A 27,343-nucleotide genomic window follows, 5' to 3' on the forward strand; every position below is an offset into this window, starting at 1 on the left:
TGAAGAAAGAAGAAATTAAGATTTTGGAAAGCTTTGAGATGTGGATTTGGAGAAGGATGGAAAAAATCAAATGGACAGATAAAATAACTATTGAAGAGTCCTTTCTTTTAGGCTTACATGGTGATCCGAATACATTTTGAAAAATTATGGAGACAACTACCATGTTTGAGTAAAACTTTAGTTTAATATAAACCAAAATTTTGGTTTATATTAAACTAAGGTTTTACTCAAACATAGTAGTTGTCTCCATAATTTTCAAAAATGTAACTATTGATGAAGTCTTAAAAAGAGTAGCAGAAGAAAGAAGTCTGTTAAGGAGGACAAAAAGAAGCAAGGGAAACTGGATCAGACATATTCTGAGAGGGAATGGAATTATCAGAGATGCCATCGAAGGAAAAATAGAAGGAAAAAGACCCAGAGGAAGAGTAAGGAAAACAATGCTAGATGACATGCTGAATGGAGACAGGCACACAACCTTGAAAGAGAAGGCTTAGAGAGTGGAAGGAAAGTTTCTGCTACTAAAAGAAGAACCTGCTCAATTGCAGAATACTCAAAAAGAACAAGTATTATTTGTTTTTCGTTTTTGTATATTTGCATATTGAAGTGTGAAGACTCAACTTACTTAATAATTATTGAAGTTAAGATTGAATTTTGAGAATAAGAGAGAAATATCATAGCAAAATTATTACTTAGATTTCAGCATAGAAATCTGATACCACTTTCAGCCTATTTTTACAAGGGGCAAAACTGATGATCAGGATTTCATAAATAAATAATAAATTTAACTTTTTACAAATAATAAAAAAAAAGTTTTGAAAAGTTCTTCAATTACAAGTTGTGTACTGCATTGAAGGAACTGTACTCCAGGAAACTGATCAAGCCAGGGATTTGGGGTAGTAGTAGATAGAGAGTTGACGTTTAAAGGGCATACTGCTAAAGTAGACAGGGTAGTTCACAGGATTACTTGGTTCTTCAAGAACACACTAACAAGCAGAGATAAGGGAGTTATCATTTCTCTTTATAAAGTCTTGATGTGACCACATTTGGATTACTGTGCTCATGTCTGGTCACCTGTTTTTCTTTGGGATGAGGAAAGGGATGGTGAGGTTTGAGAGGCAAGTGACCAAGATGGTGAGTGGTCTGGGGAATGCTTCCTATGAGGATAGACTTAGGTTTTTTACATGGCAAAAGTTTGATAGGTGAAAAAAAAAGGGGAGGGGGGGATATGATAGAAACATTTAAGTTACTTAAAGTATTTTATAGGATTGATGCAGGGGAAATGTTTCAGCACTTGGCTAGTGTCAACAAAACAAGAGGTTATCCCTGAAAGTTGAGCAAGAGTGTAGTTAGCAAGGGCATGAGGACTAATTTTTTGCTTGGAGAGTGATGAATAAATGGAATAGGTTGTCTGAGTTAGTTGTGAGTGCTTTGTCTGTAAATGGTTTCAATTAGAGGCACAACAGATACTGTGTTGATAGTTTGAGTCTTCCACAATGAGTCTTGGGATTCCATGGAGGTGCCTGTGCAATAATAATAATTATTATTATTATGTGGCCTACTACTGCTTTCTATGTTACCAGACACTACAATAATTCATATGGTGCAACTGTGAGACAGCATCTGATAACACAATCTTTCACACAACTTTAAAACATCTAGACAGTTGTTGAACATTAAAACAAGAACTATGGAAGTGGTACCAACACAATTAGCAGAACACTTCCATAGGACCAGAAGGCTACACATGATCAGTTCTCTAGAAAATTAAATCAAAAATACCACATGCACATATACATCAAAACATAAACAGTAAACAATAATCCCACTCTCTTCACAAAAGCTTAATCTAGCTTTGAGGAAGTTTGTTTATAACACTATGCACAATCCTATTACCACAGTTTAGCATTCAGGTCACATTACCTGAACCAATGTTACCTACAGAACATCGTTCTTGTACATATGTAATCGTTCTCTGAAAATTATATTATACATTTTTTTCTCTCTTAAAGATAATGAATTTTATCCCTAGTTTCATATACTTCAGTCCCTTTGTGTGTTGTTATTAAGTTAAACAGGCAAATGAAAAATTATACGTGTAACTACTATTTGCATTTATTGTTAAAAAAAAAAAAATCAAAAAAATGCAAGCAGTACTCTGTACTGAAAGTTGTATGACACTGGAATGATTGTGATATATCCTTATGTGTACATGTAATTTCTTTGACAATAAATTAATCTTGTACTTGAAAAAAAATTTCTTGGGATCCTAAGTAGAGTCAAAGACTCATTGTAGGAAACCCACTCTGACCACTGTTCACACAATACCTATCACACCAACCAAGCACGCACAACGAGCACTCTGGCAATCTATTCCACCCATACTATTAAATAATTTCCAGTGATTCTGTGTTCTCTCACTTTCTGCAACATATTGAAAAAAAGCCTTTGTGCCAATCTTATAAACCCCTTTAATAACAAATGCTTCTATCATGTCTCCTCTTATTCGCCTATGTTAGCTTTTTAAGTCTGGGTGCTGCTATAGACCAGGTGATGGAATAGATGGTGGAGATAGTATGCAAAAGCAAATAGAAGAACTGAGTGGAAGGAAGGTAATTATTATGGGAGATTTCAACTATGGTAACATTGATTGGAAGGAGGAGAGGACACATGGAAGAAAGGAATTGGATTTTATGCTGACTGCGACAGCATGTAATGGAAAATACTAGGGGTCAGAGAGTGCTTGACCTAGTAATTGCATCTGAAAATTTGGCTGTAATGAATATGACTACATTGCCACCAATTGGTGAGAGTGATCATAGGATCTTGACTTGGGAGGTGGCTAAAGGTGTGGAATTTACAATTAAGACAGAGTACATGTGGAATTATCGGGCTGGTAAGTATGACAAGCTTAGGAGTTTGATTGGTTCAGTGCCATGGCATTTAAAACTGCAAGGGCTGGATGTTGATAGTGCATGGGAGGCAGTTAAGAAGTGTTTGCAGGAGGCAATGGCTGACTGTATACCTAGAGTCCAAATAATAAATCAAGTAGGGGTTAAATGGATGAATAACACCATTAAGCTTGAGCTGCAGAAAAAGAAACAATTGTGGAGGGAATTTAAGGAGAAAGGTGACCGGCAGGCACATGAACAGTATAAAGTGCAGGCCAGAATGGTAATGAGTGTGGTAAGAAAAGCAAAAGCAGATTATGAAAGAACATTAGTCATGCAGGCTAAAGAGAATCCCAAACAGTTTTTTCAATATGTTGCAAGTAAAAGAAAAAATGTATATGGCAGAATGATTTTAAAAGGTGTCGATCAAACTAAAAGGCAAAATCTACAGGACAGTAGTGAGACCAGTTATGACGTATGCTTTGGAAGCTGTGGCCCTGAGGAAAAATAACATCAGCAGGATGGAGGTAGTGGAGATGAGATTGCTTAGGTGGATGTGCGGTGTTACCAGAAAGGATCATCTGAGAAATGACTATATAAGGGGAACAGTGAAAGTTACGAACTTGGGAGCAAAGATACAGGAGGCAAGGTTGAGATGGTTTGGTCATGTGATGAGGAGGGAGAAAGAGTATGCGGGAAGAAAGGTCAAGCAGATGGATGTGCAGGGGAAGAGGAAACGCAGACGGCCAAAGAAGAGATGGAGAGAGAGAGATGGTGGAGGAAGACTTGAGGATGAAGAACTTGGATGTGGCTACAGCCAAAGACAGGAAATTGTGGAGGAGACTCAACACAAACAGTGACCCTACTTAAGTGGGAAAAGCTGCAGAAGAAGAAGAAGATTTTAAAGAATGCTGATGATAGGGAGGTAACCGAATCAGTTGATATAGTGGAATTACTGAACAAGCACTTTGCAAGAGTATATCATCCAGGTGGTGACATTGCAGGAATAAATGAATCAATAGCTTATATGGGAATTGTAGTGAATGAAGTGGAGGTGAATAGTCTATTACAAAACCTCAATGTCAATACATCTGTGGGATTGGATGGTATACCAGCTCGTGTTGTACGTGAAGCAGCTAAAGAATTGTCAGTGTCCTTGACCATTTTGTTTAATTTGAGTCTCGGGTCTGGGTTAGTCCCGAGGAGGTAGAAAGAGGGGAAAATAGTTTCACTGCATAAGGAGGTTCCAAGACTGCTCTTGTAAATTACCGACCAATCAGCATATAAGGAATCGTTGTCAAGGTCTTGGAGAAGGTAGTCAAAAGGAAAATACAAGAATGGATAGATTAAAATGGGATACTGTATGGGGGACAGCATGGTTTTGTGAAGGGTAGATCATGCCTCAGTAATTTGCTCACATTTTATAACACAGTGACGGCTGAACTGCATAAGGGTAATGGGTTTACATGTGATTCTACTAGACCTTGCTAAGGCATTTCACAGGATACCACATGGAATTCTAATCAGTAAACTGCAGCATATGGGGATGGATATAGGGTTGGTGAGATGGATAGGTTGGTGGTTGATGGAGAGATATCAGAGAGTGGTTTATTCAGGAGTAGAGTCCAAAAGACGGCCTGTGATTAGTGGTGTGCCACAGGGTTCTGTTCTTGGACCACTACTTTTCAATTTGTTCATTAACGATATAGGAAAGGATCTGAGAGGAAGTGTTCATTTGTTTGCTGATGATGTAAAGTTGGGTAGAGCAACAGTGAGTGCACAGGATGTCAAAAGTATGCAGGATGATTTGGATAGTTTGGAGGAGTGGGCTAAGGAGAATGGATGTCAATTTAATGTGGCAAAGTTGTAAGATTTTGGGGTGAAAAGATTATATCACATTGGTGGAACCGGAGATTGACGAGATTGACGAGGCCAGGGATTTGGGAGTGTTGGTGGATAGGGAATTGAAGTTTAGGGGGCACATTGCATAAGTGGCTAAATCAGCTCATCAAATCACTTGGTTGCTGAAAAATACTTTAACAAGCAGAGACAAACAGGTTATTGTTCCTCTGTATCGAGCCTTGATAAGACCCCATCTAGACTACTGTGCCCAGATATGGGTGCCAGGGTTTCTTCTTGATGGGGAGGAAGTGGAGAGGATCCAGAGATGAGTGACCAAGATGATAGCAGGTCCATGGAATGAACCTTATGAAAACAGGTTGAAGATTTGTGGGTTGCAGAAATTGGTTGATAGGCAGAAAAGGGGTGATATGATTGAGACATTCAAATTACTGAACGGTTTCTATAAGATTAATTCAGAAGATATTTTTGAGAATAGGACTGGTGGTGGGAGGACTAAGGGCCATACATGGAAGCTGGGCAAGAGTGTGGCTAGCAAGGGTGTTAGAGCTAGGTTTTTTACTTGGAGAGTGGTGAATGAGTGGAATAAGCTGCCAGAGTCTGTCGTGGATGCCATGATTGTGAATGAGTTCAAGGCGAGGTATGATAGATACTGTATGAATGTTGAATAGTTGTTCTTGACATAATGTTAGGGCCTCCCTCGATGAGTCTATCGACTCCTTGCAATTGCCCATAATAATAATAATAATAATAATAATAATAAGTCTACTCTCACAGAGAGCATTCCACAGACAGACCTACCACCATGTTAGTTCACTTGCCTCTAGACCCTCTCCACCATTTCATCCCCTTGAAATCCAGGTGACCAGATCTGCAAAATAGTCCAGATGTGGCCTTATTAAAGCCTTATAAAGGAAAATAATTCCTTATTCCTATCTATCTGATGTGCTGTTTTGCCCCCCTTTGCAACATGTCCTGTAAACTTCAACTCCCTACCTGCAATAATCCTCCACAGCTTAGTTGAGGGTAATTGTAGGTTTAATAACCTACAATAACCTGGAGGGTTAATAACCATCCATCAGTATAGAACACAGCCTGTAATCTCTACATCCCAAAGTACGTGACTTTATACTTCGCTACATTAAGCTGGTAGCTATTTACCATACTGCCAGTCTATTTAAATCATCTCACAAGATCATTTTCATTGACTATCGCGCTTTCTAGCATTGCGTCATCAGCAAACAACTGAGCATTTTCCCTCAAATCATTTCCTATACCACTGATGTACAAATCAAACAGCAGAGGACTAAGTGATGAGTCCTTCAGAAAGTACACCACTAGCCACCTGCCTTCTCCTTGACTCGGCTCCCCCATAAACTACTCAATATCTATCCATCAACCACCCTTTTATCTAAATTGCCAGCTTCATATTCATTCATTCCCATTTACTCCAATTTATGTAACACAGTTTCATGTGAAATCTTGTCAAATGCCTTTGTAAATTATTACTGAGTAGCTATTTCTTTTCAAACTTAACTGCCACTTTAGCATAAAATAAATTACTAAGATAAAATTCTACCTTGCACAAAGCCATGCTCTCCCCTACAAAGTATCATATCCCTGCAAACTCGGTTCTGGATTTTGTCTTTTACCAACTTCGCCAATACCTTAATCACCGCTCCTAAGATACTCGAGTTTTCCCACTTGGTCAGAAAGTAAATTATACTTGCCAATAAATTATATTCTTATTTAATCCTTTATCCAAGTAGAAACAAACAAAGTTTGCATATTAATTATCTTCCCAACTAGGTTACTTGAATATACAGGCTGATGATGACTTCACATCAATTGCCTTAGTATCCCATAATGTAAAACACATTTCCTTTCAGAAGTGCATAATGCAATGCATTAAGAGAGGGTCATTACCCAGACCTGTTTTGATCTTTATGGTCAGTGGGAGCCAGACCCAGAAAGACATCAAGGTTGAATAAAGCAGAAGTCATATATTTCTCATATACAAGTAGCAAAAAGGTGTATGATAAAGTGATAATAATAAGGTAATACAAAGGAAGATGTGGAATAAGGCAGGGAGAAAAAAAGTTAGCAATTACATGAGAATATAAAACACAAGCAAGAAAAGTAATAGTACAGTAACAAAAGAGAAAATTATACTATATATGAAAAGAGCTGGCATTACAATTTAAACATAATCCTTGAGATTCTTTGAATATGTGTGTCCAGGAAATGAATGGGGTATGGAAGATTGACTCTGGTTGCTGGAAACGGTGTTAAGGTAGCAATAACAGAGGATATGGTGGAAACATTTAATATATTTTTTGTTAACATATTTCATGTTGGAGGAAGAAGGCAAAGATGAGTATGATGACAGAAGAAAACAGGATGCTGTTTTCATGAAATGTTTAAGATATTAAGTAAGTGTAATGTTAATAAAACTGTGTGGAACTCAATGGGATACTTCCAAGTGCCTTAAAGGAATGTGCAAATAAAAATGTGCAAAAATAACTTGATAATGAAATCAAAATGTTATAAGCTGTTGGTGAGTCTGCTCTATATACATAAAAAACTGAAGATAAGAAGATAGGAAAATAGAAATTTTGGACAATTCTAAAGTTCATCAAGTAGTTTAAAATATTAAAAGCACCATGATGGACAGACATAAGCATAGCCATAAGGTATTCTGATACCATGAGCTTCACCAGTAAAGTCGAAACTCAAATAAATTAAAAAAAAAAGAAAAAAGGAAGAGAGTGAAAATTTTTAATTTTATCTAAAATGATAAACTTACTTTGACTAGAATGGGTATGCAGAATGACTTATCAATAGGAATTTTAAACCAAACCCCTCTTATTTGGTTTTCTTTCCAGTTGGAAAGTGAATCTATAATGAAAGTTTCAAAGAAATATTGTTTTTATATTATTAAAATCTTGGTTTACTTCGTATATACACAAATAAGAACTGTATTTTATTTTATTTTTATTTAAAATTCACATCACAAAAATTCAGAAATTTTAATGGATCCACCAAATATATGAATGCAGATTAATAATGTGTTAAAACAGGACTTACTACATACTTTTTGATAAGTATAACCATGAAAAACTGCAGTGCTTAAGGGTCAAAGCCGTATAACTCAGAGGAGACCTCCATGTAGCCTTTAAAGGAATGCAGAGAACCGACCAGGGATTCTGACCTAATGTCCAATCCTCACCTTCTCGTGGTGCACCCTGTTGGGTATTATTATTATTATTATTATTATTATTATTATTATTATTATTATTACGGGCAACTCCAGGGAGTCATTAGACTCATCGAGGGAGGCCCCAAATCATTTTCATCACAACTATTCGACATTCATACAGTATCTATCATACCTCGCCTTAAACTCATTCACTGTCACAGCATCCACCACAGACTCAGGGAGCGCATTCCACTCATTCACTACTCTAAAAGTAAAGAACCCAGCTCTAACACCTTTACTAACCACACTTTTGCCCAGTTTCCATGGATGTCCCCTAGTTCTCCCACAACCAGCCCTGTTCTCAAAAATATCTTCTGAATTAATTTTATAGAAACCCTTCAGTAATTTGAATGTCTCAATCATATCTCCCCTCCTCCGCCTATCAACCAATTTTTGCAACCCACAAATCCTCAACCTGTTCTCATACGGTTCATTCCACAGACCTGCTATCATCTTGGTCACTCGCCTCTGGATCCTCTCCACCTCCTCCCCATCAAGAAGAAACCTAGGTGACCAAATCTGAGCACAGTAGTCGAGATGAGGTCTTATCAAGGCTCGATACAGAGGAACAATAACCTGCTTGTCTCTGCTTGTCAACGTATTCTTCAGCAACCAAGTGATTTGATGAGCTGATTTGGCCACTTTTGCAATGTGTCCCCTAAATTTCAATTCCTTATCCACCAACACTCCTAAATCTCGTGCCTCATCAATTTCCTGGAGCACGGTTCCACCAATGCAGTAAACTGCCTCCCATCTTTTCACCCCAAAATGCATAACCTTACATTTTGCCACATTAAATTGACATCCATTCTCCCTAGCCCAGACCTCCAATCTATCCAAATCATCCTGCAAAATTTTGACGTCATCTGCATTCACTATTGCCCTACCCAACTTCGCATCATCTGCAAACAAATGAACTGTTCCTCTCAGATCCTTTCCTATATCATTTATGAACAAATTAAACAGCAGTGGTCCAAGAACAGATCATTGTGGTACACCACTAGTCACAGGCCGTCTTGTGGACTCTACTCCTGAGTAAACCACTCTCTGATATCTCTCCGTCAACCACCCTCCTATCCATCTCACCAACCCTATGTCCATTCCCATATGCTGCAATTTACTGATTAGAATTCCATGTGGTATCCTGTCAAAGGCCTTAGCAAGGTCCAGCAGAATCACTGTAAACCCATTACCCTTATCCAGTTCAGCCGTCACTGTGTTATAATACGTGAGCAAGTTACTGAGGCATGACCTACCCTTCACAAAACCATGCTGTCCCCTATACAGTATCCCATTTTCTTCTATCCAATCTTGTATTTTCCTCTTGACTATTTTCTCTAAGACCTTGATAATGATTCCCGTTATGCTGATTGGCCGGTAATTTTCAACAGCAGCCTTGGAACCAATTTTGTGCAGTGGAACTATTTTCCCCTCTTTCCACCCCCTTGGGACTGACCCAGTCCTGAGGCTCAAATTAAACATAATGGTCAAGGGCACTGACAATTCTTTGGCCGCTTCACGTACGACACGAGCTGGTATACCATCCAATCCCACAGATGTATTGACATTGAGGTTCTGTAATAGACTAGTTACCTCTACCTCATTCATCACAATTCCAGTATAAGCTGTTGGTTCCTCCATTTCCGCAAAGCCACCACCTGGATGATATACTCTTGCAAAGTGCTCGCTCAGTAATTCCACAACATCGACTGATTCAGTTACCTCCCTACCCTCAGCATTTTTTAAGATCATTCTACCATGAGCATTTTTCCTTTTACTTGCAACATATTGAAAAAACTGTTTGGGATTCTCTTTAGCCTGCATGGCCAATTTCCTTTCGTAATCTGCTTTTGCTTTTCTTACCACCCTTGTTACCATCCTGGCCTGAGCTTTATACTGTTCATGCACCTGATGGTCACCCTTCTCCTTAAATTCCCTCCACAATTGTTTCTTTTTTTGCAGCTCAAGCTTAATAGTGTTATTCATCCATTTAACCCCTACCTGATTTATTATTCGGACTCTTGGTATACAGTCAACCATTGCCTCCTGCAAACAGTTCTTAACCACCTCCCATGCACCATCAACATCCAGCCCTTGCAGTTTTACATGCCATGGCATTGAGCCAAGCACACACCTAAGCTTGTCATACTTACCAGCCCGGTAATTTCCACATATACCCTGTCTTAATTGTAAATTCGACTCCTTTAGCCACCTCCCAAGTCATGACCTTATGGTCACTCTCACCAATTGGTGGCAACATGGTCATGTTCGTTACAGCTACATTCTCAGTTGCAATTACTAGGTCCAGCACTCTCTGCCCCCTGGTATTTTCCAATACATGTTGCCGTAGATAGTTGTCCCTTAATAACTGCATAAAATCCAATTCCTTCCTCCCATGTGCCATCTCCTCTTTCCAGTCAATGTTACCATAATTGAAATCACCCATAATAATTACCCTCCTTCCATTCATTTCTTCTATTTGCTTATGCATACTATTCCCACCATCCACTCCATCACCCGGTCTATAGCAGCACCCAATTGTATATTTTGTTCTGCTAGATTGTATCTCACACCAAACAGCCTCAAATGTGCTTTTTTCCCCATCCTGCAGTTCAACTTCTATACTCCTTGGCTGAAGCTCATCAGCTATCATCAATAACACTCCTCCCCCCTTTTTATTCACCCTGTCACTCCTGAACACGCTATACCCATCGCATTCAATCCCACTAGCTTTATCATCTTCTGTCAGCCATGTTTCACTAATACCGACAACCTGTGGCCTGGAAGTGCCAACCATGGCCAAAAACTCTTCCTTCTTGTTCCTAATACTCCTGGCATTAGTGTACATGAATCGCAGAAGCCCATTTGTCCCATCCCTACTTTGATTCCTTATACTAATTATCCCATTCTGATTTGTTGTCCGTCGTACTCGCCCGGGCATAATATACTCATTCATACACTTAACTGCCCCCCCTAAAGTCTGCATATCTACTCCCCCCCCCTCTTAATAAATCTAGTTTCCCTGAGTCTGTACATCCACTTCCACATCATTCATCAACACTCTTTCAAGTCTCCGTACTCCAACTCCATTCAAATGTAACCCATCCATCTTATATAAGTCCTTTCGTCCATCGAACTCATTCCACACATCCACAAATTCCACACCACTCTCCATGCATAACCCACGCATAAAGTCATTGGCAATTATGGCCCTCCTTCTAAACACTTCGCTGTCATACCGCGGTAAGATACTCACCATCCTAACTCTCTCACTCTTCTCTTTTGCTACCTCAAACAACTCCCTCACATCCTCTATCATTTCCATTTTGTCCTCTTTCAAATCATTCGTTCCTGCCACTATTATCATCTCTTTCACCCTGTGTTTTTGCAGTCGAATAGATTCGCTGACGTCCTTTATGTTCGCACCCGGCTGGTACGACTTCGTTAAACTCTCAATTATTACACCTCTTAATAGCGAATCCCCATACAGCACTCGCTCCTTCATTTTATTGACGTTTACGTACATTCTATTATTTGCCGTCACAGACTTCCGCCGGTTATTTGTCGGTACATTCAACACACATTTTTGCATACGCTCCAGTTGTCGTTTGGCTCTGTGTATCGCGCCATTTAAACGGGCAATTTCGCTACTCGCATTTATCTCACCATTTTCATTTTCGATCAAATCATCCATTCCTTCGGTGTTTCTTCCTTCATTTACACTTTCAGCGACGCTCTCACACATATCTGGCACTACCACGCAATTCTCTAGTACACCGCCATTTTCTACATTCTGACTACCGTTAACGATATCAGTCTCGATACACGAAACACGCTTGAAGTCCTCATTCTCTTTACACTTTCTACACATATTAACTCCACTATCACTTTCTAACCAGACTCCTACCGCTCTTCGCAAGGCATACATCTCACAGACAGGTATCTACCTGGATACTAAATTGACAAGGATGGGCTGGAAATCTGGGATTTAGCCAACCAAATTGTATTCTTATTGGTTAAACCAAAATGCAAAATGATGGTACATGACAAAATTTCATGCTGGCTGGGGCGTCGCCTGGTTAAACAAGGCCCACATTGTTTTTGCCAGGGAACCAGGGTGAACAGCAAAAAGTCAGTTACTGGAACAAATCTTAAAATATACCCCAACAAAACATCATCAGAGTTCAAGATCAGTACTATCAACATAAGAAACCTGAATGGCAAAGAAATAGAGCTAGCTGAGGAATTGGATAAGTACCAGATCGACATAATAGGGGTGACTGAAACAAAAAAGGCAAAAACTGGCGAGATCTTTCTGAGCAATAAATACCAAATGTTATATTCAGGCAATGACAATCAAGGAAAAGAAGGACTAGGCATAGTATTCAACACTAAATACATGGCTAATCTTCTTGAATGGCAGGCAATCTCAAGTAGAGTGATGTGGGCCAATATCAGAATGGGGAATTGGACAATGAGACTTATTTGTGCCTATGGTCCCACAGAAGGTTCTACTAATGCAGAAGTGGAGGAATTTTTTGATGCTTTAGAGAAAGCAACTGATACAATGAAAAAGGAAAAGTTGGTGCTTGTTGGGGATCTAAATAGCAGAGCAGGAAATGATTGTCAGACATACAAATATTTTGGGAAAATTTGGAGAAAAGAGCAAAGCTAATAATAATGGCAAATACCTGTTGGATTTCTGCTCAGGACACGGACTGGTTATTACTAACACCATGTTCCAACATAAAAATGTGCACAAATTCACATGGAGAGAAGAGGCAAGGAATAAGAAAAGTCTCATTGACTATGTTATTGTTGATAGTGATGTTTTCTCCCTGGTGCAAGACACCAGAGTGTACAGAGGATTTGAAATTGGAAGCGATCACTATTTAGTCTTGAGCAGGATAAAATTCAATTTCATATTGAAAAGAATGACATGTAAGAAAGTTTTAAAGCGAATAAAAGTTGAGCAGCTCTCAGATGTGAACTGTTGACTAAAATACACGTATATTATTCAAGTAAAAATGAAAGCGTTTGAGAACAGGAACCAAACCGTGGAGAATCAGTGGCAAACCTTGAAGAAAGCCCTGATTGATTCAGCTAGAGAGGCATGTGGTGAAGTGGTCTGCAAGGACAGAAAAATTAGAACTCCATGGTGGACACAGGAAGTTAAAGAGGCAATGAAGGAAAAGAAGAAAGCATATCAAAAGTTCCTGGCAAATAAGTCAGCTTGTGCTTTTAGAGAAAATAGAAACAAATGTAAGAAAGTGAAACACTGTGTAAAACTAGCTAAACAAAAGTCATGGGAGGACTTTGCAAGAACATACAAAATAAATATCAAGAAGGTGGTAAGATATTCTGGAGGTTGTTGAAGAAGCTTAAAAATGGAGGAAAGAGTGCTGTAAAAGGAATTAGAGATGATAAAGGTGACATGAAAACAGGAGAAAAAGATATCCTTGAAGTATTGAGTAATTACTTTGAAAATTTGCTAAATGAAACAAGCAGTAATGACAGCACAGTGTTAAAAAACACTGAACTAACATACAGGCAGAAATACATATCCATACTTGAAGTAGAAAAAGCCATCAAAGGCTTAAAATGTGGAAAGGCAGCAGGAGTAGATGATATTCGATCAGAAATGCTGAAGTATGGTGGTACAAAAGTCTTACAGTAGCAGCACTCTATAGTTCAGAAAGCCTAGACAGAGGGACAAATTCCTGATGACTGGAGTAGAGCTCTCATAGTACCCATATATAAAAACAGAAATAAAACTGAATGTGAGAATTACAGAGGTATTTCCCTACTGAGTGTTCCTGGCAAGATCTATGCAAGTATACTTAAGAAACGGTTGAGAAGAATTGTGGAAGAAAAGCTTGGTGAAGAACAAGCTGGATTCAGGTCAAATAGAGGCTGTCAGGATCAGATCTTCACTTTATGACAAATAGTGGAGAAATCATGGGAATATAACAAAGATCTGTATTTAAGTTTTGTCGATTTGGAAAAGGTATATGACAAGATGCCAAGAGAGAAGCTATTCAATACGCTACAGTTATATAGTGTCAATGGGGCATTATATCAAGCAACACTTAGTCAGTATTTGAGTTGTAAATCAGCAGTTAGAATTGAAGGAAGTACAGAAAGTTGGTTTAATGTTAAATCTGGTGTGAGACAAGGATGTACATTATCCCCTCTATTATTCATTATCTATATGGATCACATTATGAAGGAAAGTTGTATTAAACATGATATCAAAATTGGAGATGTTAATGTCAACTATTTGCTTTATGCGGATGATGTTATACTCCTAAATAATTCCGCTACAAGTTTGCAAGATTCCTGACTAAATTGAATAACTGTTGTAACAGATATGGTATGAAGATCAGCAATAAAAAGACAAAGACAATGAAAATAGGTAGAATCGTTGAAAATGTCAACGATTCGTCTGTGTTGTGAACGGAGAACCTGTCGAATAAGTAGAACATTTCAGTTACTCAGGCATGATTTTTAGTGAAGATGGTAAATTAAATATGGAAATAGACAACAGAATCAACAAAGCTGGCATGGTGGGAAGTCAATTGAATAAATTCATATGGAATAAGAGAGAAATTAGTCGGAACACTAAATTAGCTATATACAAGACAATTTTCAAACCAGTTTTAACTTATGGATCTGAGAACTGGGTCAGAAGTAAAACACTTGACCAAAAACTAGAGACTGCAGATATGAGAGTCTTGAGAAAGATTAGAGGGGTGAACTGATGGCATCAATGGCAATATCATATTAAAAACAAGGATATTAGGAAAGAACTTGACATTGTCAGTATCCAGGAATGCATTAGCAGAGCTAATTTCAGGTGGTATGGTCACTTAAACAGAATGGGCGAGAAAAGATTAGCAAAACAAGTGTTCTCTGCCAGGTTAGCAGGAAAACGACCCAGAGGAAGACCAAGAAATAGGTTGATTAATATGGTACAAAGTGCCTCAGAAGACAGAAATATAAGATTTGATAATATTGAAGTCTTGACAGGTGACAGACTGATTTGTAGGAAAATTGTAGATAGGAAGTTATTAATGATGTAAATTTTTCACGTAGTACTATCATATCCTGTACACCCCTTGAGGGTACAAATCAGGAATTTAATGATGATGACGATGATGATAAATAAATAAATATATTCATTTTTGATATCTAGTGTTAGTAATATGTATAACATCTACAGTGTCTTGTATCATATAAGACAATATTGTTGCAAGTACTAACAAACAGACAATTCATCTTGTAAACACACGACATAAACTTACAGTATCAATAAATACAGTACAGTACTGTGAATGTATTTTCTTTTACTTATGATTTTCTTAATAACATTTTCTTTTCTTTACCTTTCTTTATTATAAAAATACACTATATAATACATATAACATACAAAATATGTTATTATGTTAATATGTTATACAAAATATATATCATATAACATACAAAATATGTTATATGTATGTATATGTTATATGTGTTAATCAACTATTTATGTTATGAGTAAGACTTCCAGTCAACAGTAAGCTATTACCATATTTACTCAAATATAACTAGCACTTTTTTTTCCTCCAAAATTAAAAATTAAAGTTAAAAAATTGTGGTGCAAGATATATGCAGGGATTTTCAGAAACTAAAATTTTTCAGGAAAAAACTAAATTGTTGTTCATAATTAAATCCTCAGTATTCATTATAAATTATAACATTAATGTATTTAAATTTTAATTATAAACGTTATTTACATGATAAGCTGCTCGCCTTCATCACACAATATATTTGAATCTTTTATCGACAATGCTTCTGTAATTAAATTAATTATTTCTATCAAAATCATCTCCCAAGCTCTCAAAATCTAATTTCACAACAGTTCTAATGATGGTGTCTTAATCTTAATCTACCCTATGCAATCCAAGATCGAGAAGAAGTCAATGCCGTCACGCCCACATTTCCTCTACTGGTTGCTTCTTTCGCTATGCATATGACTGGTGCAGGATTAACAAAAGATCATGCAACTCAACAACAAAGGCAAGCTGACAATTGTTGAGTTGAAATGCTGATTCTCTTGAACCGAATTCCAAAATATCTGAAACTGCCATAACAACATTCACTATCTATTTCTTAAAGTTTTAAATTTTTTTCTTGTGTGAACTATATGCGAAACTTTTTAATTTCTTTTTTTGTAAAGTAAAATCAGGGGTGTGAGGTATACACGAGGGTGAGTTATATTCGAGTAAACATGATCATAGTTTCGTTTTTGATGAGTCAAAAGTTATATGCGTTTTTCTGACTGTGCGGGGGGGGGGGGGTCAATGCCAAACCTCTGCATTGTTCAAGGGTCAACTGTATATGAAAAGATGTCAGCCAAGCAGGTCAAAGAAATTTGAAACCCTAGAGAACTTTAACATCATGTAGTAATTAAAAGGATGAAGACATGTAGGTCATGGGTGTCTGCCCTACTGATACTGCAAACTGAATGAAATGGAGGGCCAAATGCAAAACAGCAGACCCTGCACCAAGCGGGAAATAACAATTAGGAAGAAGAGTAAATAAAAGGATGAATGATGGCAGAAGAATAATCTTAGTGAATGCAGACAGTTAGAAAGCATTGAATGCTTCAGAAAGAACAGAGTTAAGAATTCACTTTAGTAAGGTAAATATTTTGGGTGGATCCATTAACTCTTTAGTAGAGGGAAACTGGACAACAAGAACTGAAGTAGATGAGCTAGAGATATTAAAGCTATTACAAGTGCTTGATTTGAATGCTGAAGCCAGACTGGTTAATATATCAGCCTGGATGCTGAAGGAATGTTCAAGAGAGTCAGCAATGTCCCTGTGGCCTAAATCATGCACTAGTTAAGGACTAATAAATCAAAGGGGAGCATAATAATTCCACGTGGAGGACTGACGGGATGAATTATAGGTGAATCAGTATCTCTAGTGTGGACATCAAAATATTACAGACTGGTCAGGAACTGAATCCAGAGGGGACTAGAATCCTCTATCATGGAAGACAGCATGGTTTTTTTGAGAGCATTGATAAAGCAAGACTTTAGTCTTGCTTTATCAATGTTCATGTTCTATAATAGAATAACAGAGCTGAATAAGGGAATAAGAAGTATCATGAATACACCATGATACTTCTGGATTTTGATGAAAGAGTTGTGATAGGCACGAGATACATGGAGGTACTGAAACTAAGAGAAGGAAGATGACGGCAGTGTAACCACATGGTTTTGTACCATGTGGCTATAACTTGTATATTAATGATACTAAAGATCGTTTAAAACAGAGATATTGAGTTTTTTTCTGATGATACTAATCCTTTCTTTTATACATTTTGGAAAATACCGTGTTTGATTAAAACTTTAGTTTAATATAAACCAAAATCCACACTCGACGTTTCGACCTTTATATCAAGGTCATCTTCTGGAGCATATACAGGGTGTTCGGGATAAATTTGACATATTTATAATTAATTATATTTTTCCGTAAGTTACATGTATTAACACACACTTCTCTTCATTTAAAAGTTTGGACCCTTCTTCATTCATATACAAGATGTCAGAAAGGATGGATAGCTGGAACCCACCTGAATCATGGAAGAGAATAACTTGTATCATGATGATTCGTGCCCGCCATCAAAATAAGGATATTACGACTGCTGCCCAATGCTCCCTGAATACAGTAAAAACAATCAGGCATGAACTAGAGACTTGCAATGGTGACTACGAGGATGTAGCAAGAAGAAAGATCCCTAGCAGACGATCTGATTGCGTTCGTACAGCAGAATTCCTCGCAAATCTGCAGGAACAGGTGTTGAAGAACCCTGGCATTGGAATTCGGGCTTTGTTCGTGGAGTTGCTAACTGTAGTCAACCCCTGGATAACAAGGGTGGCCAATGGTAGGCCGTATGTATGGCAGCAGGATTCGGCCCCTTGCCACACCTCTGGGAAAAGTCAAAAATGGTTGTCTGAAAATTTCTACGACTTCACCAGTCCAAATGTTTGGCCTCCAAACTCCCCAGACCTTAACCCCATGGATTATTTTGTATGGGGCGCAGTTGAAAAAGACACCAATCGCACTTCCAGTAATACAAAAGCCCAGTTAATGGATAAAATTAAAACAGTTTTTGCGGCCCTTCCCAGGGAGACTGTAGCATCAGCTTGTTCGAGGTTCCGAAGCAGAATTGAAGCTGTGATCGATGCTAATGGTGGTTATTTTGAGTAAATCTTGTTGATAGTATTGTAATTAACTCTGCCTGTAATGTTTTTTTGTCAATTCATTAAATTTAATAGATACAAAGAAGATTTTCTTTTTCCTTACGAAACTGTCAAATTTATCCCGAACACCCTGTATACTATATACAGAGAAACAAGCTGCACTACAATCTACATGATTTGTTAAAGTTACTGACTAACCGTTACAACAATTATTGGCCTAACCTCTGGTGAAAAAAAAAAAAAAAAAAGATGATACTAAGTTACAAGATGATAAAAGGGAAGTGTGGTAAGGGAAACAGCTGATACAAAATGATTTGAACAAACTGGTTATGGGCAAAATGATGAAGAACATCAGTTCAATGTTTCCAAATTTAAGGTTATGCATTTTGGACAAAGGACATTTGCAGAGTATTATTAATGGGAATATTCTAATAGTAGTCAATGAAATTAGTGTCATAGTGTTATACTTTAGTGTTAAAGTAGAGAGACAAATTACAGGGCCCCATTGCTAAGGGGTTATGTCACTTGGATAACGGCACTTTTGAAGAGAACACTAACTTGTAAGAAAAAAGAAGTTACTTTCCCACTTTACATGGTTTTGATAACACCATCTGGACTATGCTCAGATGTGGTTATCTGGATTCTGAGGAGATAGGAGATAGATGAAAAGATCTATCAGTGGGTAACCAAGATGATAAATGGCATATGGAATTGCTCATATGAGAAGAGATCTAGGGAATGCAGTCTTTAAGAGAAGAGAGGAGAGAAGATATGAGAGAAACTTACAAATTAGTAAAGGGGAAGCAGAACCTTACAGCATAGCACAAGTGAAATTTTGCAACTTATGGTGGAGGTAAACTTGGGGTCATTCTTTTGAAGTTGACTAAGGATATAGCCAGGTAGCTAAGAAGCATTAGAGGTCCCAGTTTTCACGAGGCATATGAGAACAGACAACTGCCAGATGTTGTGTGTTCAAGAAGAGATGAATAGGGAGGACCAGTGGTGAGCTATAAGGGACTCTCGCGACCCCTTTGATAAATTTTTCTCAAAATTGCGAGCCTCTTATTTATTTTTTTATTTTTTCATTAAAAAAAATATATTTTATTTTATTTTTTTGAAACATATTAAGCGACAAACTCATACGGTAACCTAACAAAAATTAGTCTATTCGGCAGTGTATAGGTTATTCGGAATTATTGTTTCAACTCCTCTATAACAAATGAGCCCAAGTTTGAAAATAAAATAAGCGCATGCGCTATCTTTACCTTCTAGTAGCCAATCGTATGGTAAAACCAGTAGCCAATCAAATGCTTTATAAAAGATTTCATTCTTATTATATTTTGATAGTTAAAAAATGTTTTTCTTATGTAAGATAAATTAACACAGGTGATGTGTGCAAATATTTCATGTTTAGATCATGAAATATTTGATTAAAAATGATAGCCTTTAGAGGTTGATTGTCCTCTCATATTTTTTGATTATTGGAAATTTTACACAAGCTGTATTAATAAGTTTTTGTGTGAAATACGGATTTTTTTTTTTTTTGCTCGACGAAGCGAGCCCTTTGTTAAAATTTCCATAGCTCACCACTGGACCCTCACTTGATGAGTCCTGGACTCCCTGAGGAGCATGCATAATAATAATAATAATTGCAGAAAAGCCACAGCACTTTTATAGTTAAAAGCATGATGTCAAGTGGTTAGGTGACGAGATGAATTTCACTGCCCTGTTTACTGGAAGCATTAAGTAGCTTAAAAAATTCCATGTTTCACTTCTAGAGCAGGGTTTCCAGACCACATAAAAATAAATATTATTTAAATTCATAAAAAATAAATTAAAAAAATTCTTAGCATGATGTAAGAGATTCAGTAAGAGAGGTACTGTTTTAGAATGAAATACCAAGCTCTTTAAATGCCCAAGAAGAGAAAATTCAACATGGTTGGCAAGAAGAATATTGTCAAAGGTAAGGGAGAAAGAAGCATGGTCTTTCTTCCAGGAAATGAGACAGGATTGCATTTTGGCAGCATTATCCTATAAGAGAGAAGATCACTGATATATAGGAGAACGGGTGTAGGTGAAAGCACATAGCCATGGAGGTATACCAGCATTAATTGAAAGTCTGATGAAAGGCAACCCTCCATTATGACCCACAATGAATGACCAGAAATAAAGCTAGCAAAAAGGAGAGGAAGAAGAATACCATAAGATGGTAGCTTGGTAAGAAGTCCAAGATGCCAAACTTGATCAAAGGCCTTAGAAAGATCAAGAGCAACCATTTGAGTTTCTCCAAACTTTTCCATGATTTGTATCTAAAGAGATGAAGTTAACAAGATCTACTGTGGAGCAAGGGTGGAATCCAGACTGCAATCGCTAAGTAACTGGTGAGTCTCTGAGTGAAGCAGTTAGCTGTTGAAAACCTTTTCCACTATTTCTGTATATTAAGGGTAGTAGTTTAATGGTTGACTTGTATTTTCCTTTTTTGGAAACAGGCTGAATAAAAGCATATTTCAAAAAAAAATTACTTAAGATGGTAGTGAGGAATATTAAGTAGGGTAACTTCCCAAAACTGGAAAAGTTTAGGCAATCGTTATTATTTAAATCTGGTTGATGAATAACTGCTTCACAGCTTTCTTTATCAGCCAAATTTAAAAGGAATGACTGCCTAAAATTTCTTAGTTTGGAAGTTATCTTGCTTAATAATCCTCTCTAAATGTTAAATAATTTTTTTCAATAGTAATTTTCATTTAACTCTGTAACTGTTTATGATGGAGTTTTCCTCTAGTATTTAATATCGTATATTCTAATATGCATTATTATTCATTTTAATTGTTAATCCATTTTATTTTCCCTCTAACTCATTCTTAGCATTGACAATGGAATTGAGAATATTTTGCATTCATCAAATATTTTCAACATAAGTGAATTCCATTTCTTATTTATTATCACGTTGATACTATGAGTTAATTTTTCAGCATAATGTATATGAGAGAGAGAGAGAGAGAGAGAGAGAGAGAGTGAGTGAGTGAGTGAGTGAGAGTGAGAGAGAGAGAGTGTGAGAGAGAGAGAGAGAGAGAGAGAGAGAGAGAGAGAGAGAGAGAGAGAGAGAGAGAGAGAGTGTGAGAGAGAGAGAGTGTGAGAGAGAGAGAGAGAGAGAGAGAGAGAGAGTGAGTGAGTGAGTGAGTGAGTGAGTGAGTGAGTGAGTGAGTGAGTGTGTGTGTGTGTGTGTGTGTGTGTGTGTGTGTGTGTGTGTGTGTGTGTTATTTAATGATGATGTCAAATGTTACTAAACAGGGAAGAGAACAGTAGAAGATGAGATAGTGGGCTCAAAATCTACAGTGATTTTCATTTACCAGATAGTGAGGAATGGACAAATTCTTCTTCTTCTTTGGAACAGTGTAGTCTATGGCAACAATGTGTTAGAACCATTCTTCTTCTTTAGAACAGTTCCTAATATAGGGTGACAATGTTAATTGATCAATTAATGCCACAGTTTCACTTAATTAGCAGTGATCTCTTTGAATGGTCCTGCCATGCACACAGTGGTACAATCAGAATTTTCTTGACTGATTGTACCATTGTGTTTGGCACTGACCCCCCCCCTGCACAGTCAGAAAAACGCATATAACTTTTGACTCATCAAAAACTAAACTATGATCATGTTTACTCGAATATAACTCATCCTTGTGTATAACTCACACCCCTGATTTTACTTTACAAAAAAAGAAATTAAAAAGTTTCGCATATAGTTCACACAAGAAAAAAATTTAAAACTTTAAGAAATAGATAGTGAATGTTGTTATGGCAGTTTCAGATATTTTGGAATTCGGTTCAAGAGAATCAGCATTTCAACCCAACAATTGTCAGCTTGCCTTTGTTGTTGAGTTGCATGATCTTTTGTTAATCCTGCACCAGTCATATGCATAGCGAAAGAAGCAACCAGTAGAGGAAATGTGGGCGTGACGGCATTGACTTCTTCTCGATCTTGGATTGCATAGGGTAGATTAAGATTAAGACACCATCATTAGAACTGTTGTGAAATTGGATTTTGAGAGCTTGGGAGATGATTTTGATAGAAATAATTAATTTAATTACAGAAGCATTGTCGATAAAAGATTCAAATATATTGTGTGATGAAGGCGAGCAGCTTATCATGTAAATAACGTTTATAATTAAAATTTAAATACATTAATGTTATAATTTATAATGAATACTGAGGATTTAATTATGAACAACAATTTAGTTTTTTCCTGAAAAATTTTAGTTTCTGAAAATCCCTGCATATATCTTGCACCACAATTTTTTAACTTTAATTTTTAATTTTGGAGAAAAAAAAAGTGCTAGTTATATTTTTGAGTAAATATGGTAATAGCTTACTGTTGACTGGAAGTCTTACTCATAACATAAATAGTTGATTAACACATATAACATATACATACATATAACATATTTTGTATGTTATATGTATTATATAGTGTATTTTTACAATAAAGAAAGGTAAAGAAAAGAAAATGTTATTAAGAAAATCATAAGTAAAAGAAAATACATTCACAGTACTGTACTGTATTTATTGATACTGTAAGTTTATGTCGTGTGTTTACAAGATGAATTGTCTGTTTGTTAGTACTTGCAACAATATTGTCTTATATGATACAAGACACTGTAGATGTTATACATATTACTAACACTAGATATCAAAAATGAATATATTTATTTATTTATCATCATCGTCATCATCATTAAATTCCTGATTTGTACCCTCAAGGGGTGTACAGGATATGATAGTATTACATGAAAAATTTACATCATTAATAACTTCCTATCTACAATTTTCCTCCAAATCAATCTGTTACCTGTCAAGACTTCAATATTATCAAATCTTATATTTCTGTTTTCTGAGGCACTTTGTACCGTATCAATCCACCTATGGGGTGCTTAACGGTAAGGGGTGCTTAAGGGTCAAAGCTGTATAACTGAGAGGAGACCTCCACATAGCCTTTAAAGGAATGCGGAGAACCGACCAGGGCTTCTGACCTAATGTCCAATCCTCACCTTCTCGTGGTGCACCCTATTGGGTATCTACTTGGATACTGAACGGACGAGGATGGGCTGGCAATTTGGGATTTAGCCGACCAAATTGTATTCTTATTGGCTTAAACCAATATACAAAATGATGGTACAACATGACGAAATTTCATGCCGGCTTGGGTGTCGCCTGGTTAAACAAGGCCCCCCGTTGTTTTCACCAGGGAACCAGGGCGAACAGCAAAAAGTCAGCTACTGGAACAAATCTGAAAGCAGACACCAACTCAACATCACCAGAGTTAAAGATGGGTACTATCAACAAAAGAAGCCTGAATGGCAAAGAAATGGAGCTAGCTGAGGAATTGAATAAGTACCAGATAGACATAATAGGGGTGACTGAAACAAAAAATGCAAAAACTGGTGAGATCTTTCTGAGCAATAAATACAAAATGTTATATTCAGGAAATGACAATCAAGGAAAAGAAGGAGTAGCCATAGTATTCAACACAAAATACGAAGCTAATCTTCTTGAATGGCAGTCAGTCTCAAGTAGAGTAATGTGGGCAAATATGAGAATGGGGAACTGGACAATGAGACTTATTTGTGCCTATTGGTACCACAGAAGGTTCAACTAAGGTAGAAGTGGAGGAATTTTTTGAGGCTTTAGAAAAAGCAACTGACACAATGAAAAAGGGAAAGTTGGCCCTTGTTGGGGATCTAAATAGTAGAGTAGGAAATGATTGTGAGACATACAAAAATATTTTGGGAAAATTTGGAGAAAAGAGCAAAGTTAATAATAATGGCAAATATCTGTTGGATTTCTGCTCAGGACATGGACTGGTTATTACTAACACCATGTTCCAACATAAAAATGTGCACAAATTCACATGGAGAGAAGAGACTAGGAATAAGAAAAGTCTCATTGACTATGTTATTGTTGATAGTGATGTTTTCTCCATGGTACAGGACACCAGAGTGTACAGAGGATTTTAAATTGGAAGTGATCACTATTTAGTCTTGAGCAGGATAAAATTGAATTTCATATTGAAAAGAATAACATGTAAGAAAGTTTTAAAGCGAATAAAAGTTGAGCAGCTCTCAGATGTGAACTGTAGACTAAAATACAGAAATATTATTGAAAAGAAAATGAAAGAGTTTGAGAACAGGAATCAAACCTTGGAGATTCAGTGGCAAACTCTGAAGGAAACATTCATTGATTCTGCCAGAGAGGCATGTGGTGAGGTTGTGTGCAAGGATAAAAAAATCAGAACTCCCTGGTGGACACAGGAAGTTAAAGAGGCAGTGAAGGAAAAGAAGAAAGCATATCAAAAGTTCCTGGCAAATAAGTCAGCTTTTACTCTTACAGAATACAGAGACAAATGTAAGAAAGCTAAACAGTGTGTAAAACTAGCTAAACAAAAGTCATGGGAGGACTTTGGCAAGAATATAGAAAATAAATATCAAGAAGGCGGCAAAATATTCTGGAGGTTGTTGAAGAAGCTTAGGAATGGAGGAAAGAGTGCTGTAAAAGGAATTAGAGATGATAAAGGTGAAATGAAAACAGGAGAAAAAGATATCCTTGAAGTATGGAGTAATTACTTTGAAAAACTGCTAAATGAAACAAGCAGTGATGACAGCACAGTGATAAAAAACACTGACCAGGCATGCAGTCAGAAATACATATCCATACTTGAAGTAGAAAAAGCCATCAAAGGCTTGAAATGTGGAAAGGCAGCAGGAGTAGATGATGTTCGACCAGAAATGCTGAAGTATGGTGGTATAAGAGTCTTACAGTGACAGCACTGCATAGTTCAGAAAGCCTGGACAGAGGGACGAATTCCCGATGATTGGAGTAGAGCTCTCATAGTACCCATATATAAAAAGGGAAATAAAACTGAATGTGAGAATTACAGAGGTATTTCCCTACTGAGTGTTCCTGGCAAGATCTATGCAAGTATACTTGAGAAACGGTTGAGAAGAATTGTGGAAGAAAAGCTTGGTGAAGAACAAGCTGGATTCAGGCAAAATAGAGGCTGTCAGGATCAGATCTTCACTTTACGACAAATAGATATAACAAAGATCTGTATTTAAGTTTTGTCGATTTGGAAAAGGCATATGACAAGGTGCCAAGAGAGAAGCTATTCAATATGCTGCAGTTATATGGTGTCAATGGGGCATTATATCAAGCAATACTTAGTCTGTATTTGAGTTGTAAATCGGCAGTTAGAATTGAAGGAAGTACAGGAAGATGGTTTAATGTTAAATCTGGTGTGAGACAAGGATGTACATTATCCCCTCTGTTATTCATTATCTATATGGATCACATTATGAAGGAATGTGGTATTAAACCTGATATCAAAATTGGAGATGTTAATGTCAGCTCTTTGCTTTATGCGGATGATGTTATACTTCTAAATAAATCCGCTACAAGTCTGCAAGATTCTCTGAGTAAATTGAATAGCTGTTGTAATAGATATGGTATGAAGGTCAGCAATAAAAAGACAAAGACAATGAAAATAGGCAGAATCATTGAAAATGTCAACTGTGTTGTGAATGGAGAACCTGTGGAACAAGTAAAACATTTCAGCTACTTAGGCACAATTTTTACTGAAGATGGTAAACTAAATATAGAAATAGACAACAGAATCAGCAAAGCTGGTATCGTGGGAAGTCAATTGAATAAATTCATATGGAATAAGAAAGAAATTAGTCGGAACACTAAATTAGATAGATGTATACAAGACAGTGTTCAAACCAGTTTTAACTTATGGATATGAGAGCTGGGTCAGAAGTAAAACACTTGACCAAAGACTAGAGACCGCAGATATGAGAGTCCTGAGAAAGATTAATAGAATGAACAGATGGCATCAATGGCAATATCATATTAAAAATGAGGATATTAGGAAAGAACTTGACATTGTCAGCATCCAGGAATGCGTTAGCAGAGCTAATCTCAGATGGTATGGTCACTTAAATAGAATGGGAGAGGAAAGATTAGCAAAACAAGTGTTCTCTGCCAGGATGGCTGGAAAACGACCCAGAGGAAGACCAAGATATAGGTGGATTGATACGGTACAAAGTGCCTTAGACGATAGAAATATAAGATCTGATAATGTTGGAGTCTTGATAAGTAACAGACTGATTTGGAGGAAAATTGTAGATAGGAAGTTAGTAATGATGTAATTTTTTCATGTAGTACTCTCATATCCTGTACACCCCTTGAGTACATGGCAGGAATTTGATGATGATGATGATGACAATCCACCTATATCTTGGTCTTCCTCTGGGTCATTTTCCTGCCAACCTGGCAGAGAACACTTGTTTTGCTAATCTTTCCTCGCCCATTCTGTTTAAGTGACCATACCACCTGAGATTAGCTGTGCTAATGCATTCCTGGATGCTGACAATGTCAAGTTCTTTCCTAATATCCTCGTTTTTAATATGATATTGCCATTGATGCCATTTGTTCATTCTATTAATATTTCTCAGGACTCTCATATTGGCTGTTTTACTTCTGTGTTTTACTTCTGACCCAGCTCTCAGATCCATAAGTTAAAACACTGTCTTGTATACAGCTAATTTAGTGTTCCGACTAATTTCTCTCTTATTCCATATGAATTTATTCAATTGACTTCCTACCATACCAGCTTTGTTGATTCTGTTGTCTATTTCCATATTTAATTTACCATCTTCAGTAAAAATCGCGCCTAAGTAGCTGAAATGTTTTACTTGTTCCACAGGTTCCACGTTCACAACACAATTGACATTTTCAACAATTCTACCTATTTTCATTATCTTTGTCTCTTTAATGCTGACCTTCATACCATATCTATTACAACAGTTATTCAATTTAGTCAGGGACTCTTGCAAACTTGTAGCAGATTTATTTAGAAGTATAACATCATCCGCATAAAGCAAAGAGCTCACATTAACATCTCCAGTTCTGATATCATGCTTAATACCACTTTCTTTCATAATGTGATCCATATAGATAATGAATAACAGAGGGGATAATGTACATCCTTGTCTCACACCAGATTTAACATTAAACCATCTTC

General features: G+C 37.0%; 1 protein-coding gene across 1 annotated transcript in view; it reads right to left on the minus strand.

The window, feature by feature from the left end:
- Positions 1–27,343, minus strand: part of LOC150101984 (uncharacterized) — a 197,992-nt gene that overhangs the window by 124,834 nt on the left and 45,815 nt on the right. Inside the window, exon 4 of the mRNA XM_090399947.1 lies at positions 7,555–7,646. Within this exon, the coding sequence (XP_090256073.1) occupies positions 7,555–7,646 (92 nt within the window). The remainder of the gene's footprint in view (positions 1–7,554; positions 7,647–27,343) is intronic.

The sequence above is a fragment of the Typopeltis vanoorti genome, chromosome 11 (genome assembly GCF_054136105.1).
Source record: "Typopeltis vanoorti isolate ZY-2024b chromosome 11, IOZ_Tvanoo_1.0, whole genome shotgun sequence".
Lineage (NCBI taxonomy): Eukaryota > Metazoa > Arthropoda > Arachnida > Uropygi > Thelyphonidae > Typopeltis > Typopeltis vanoorti.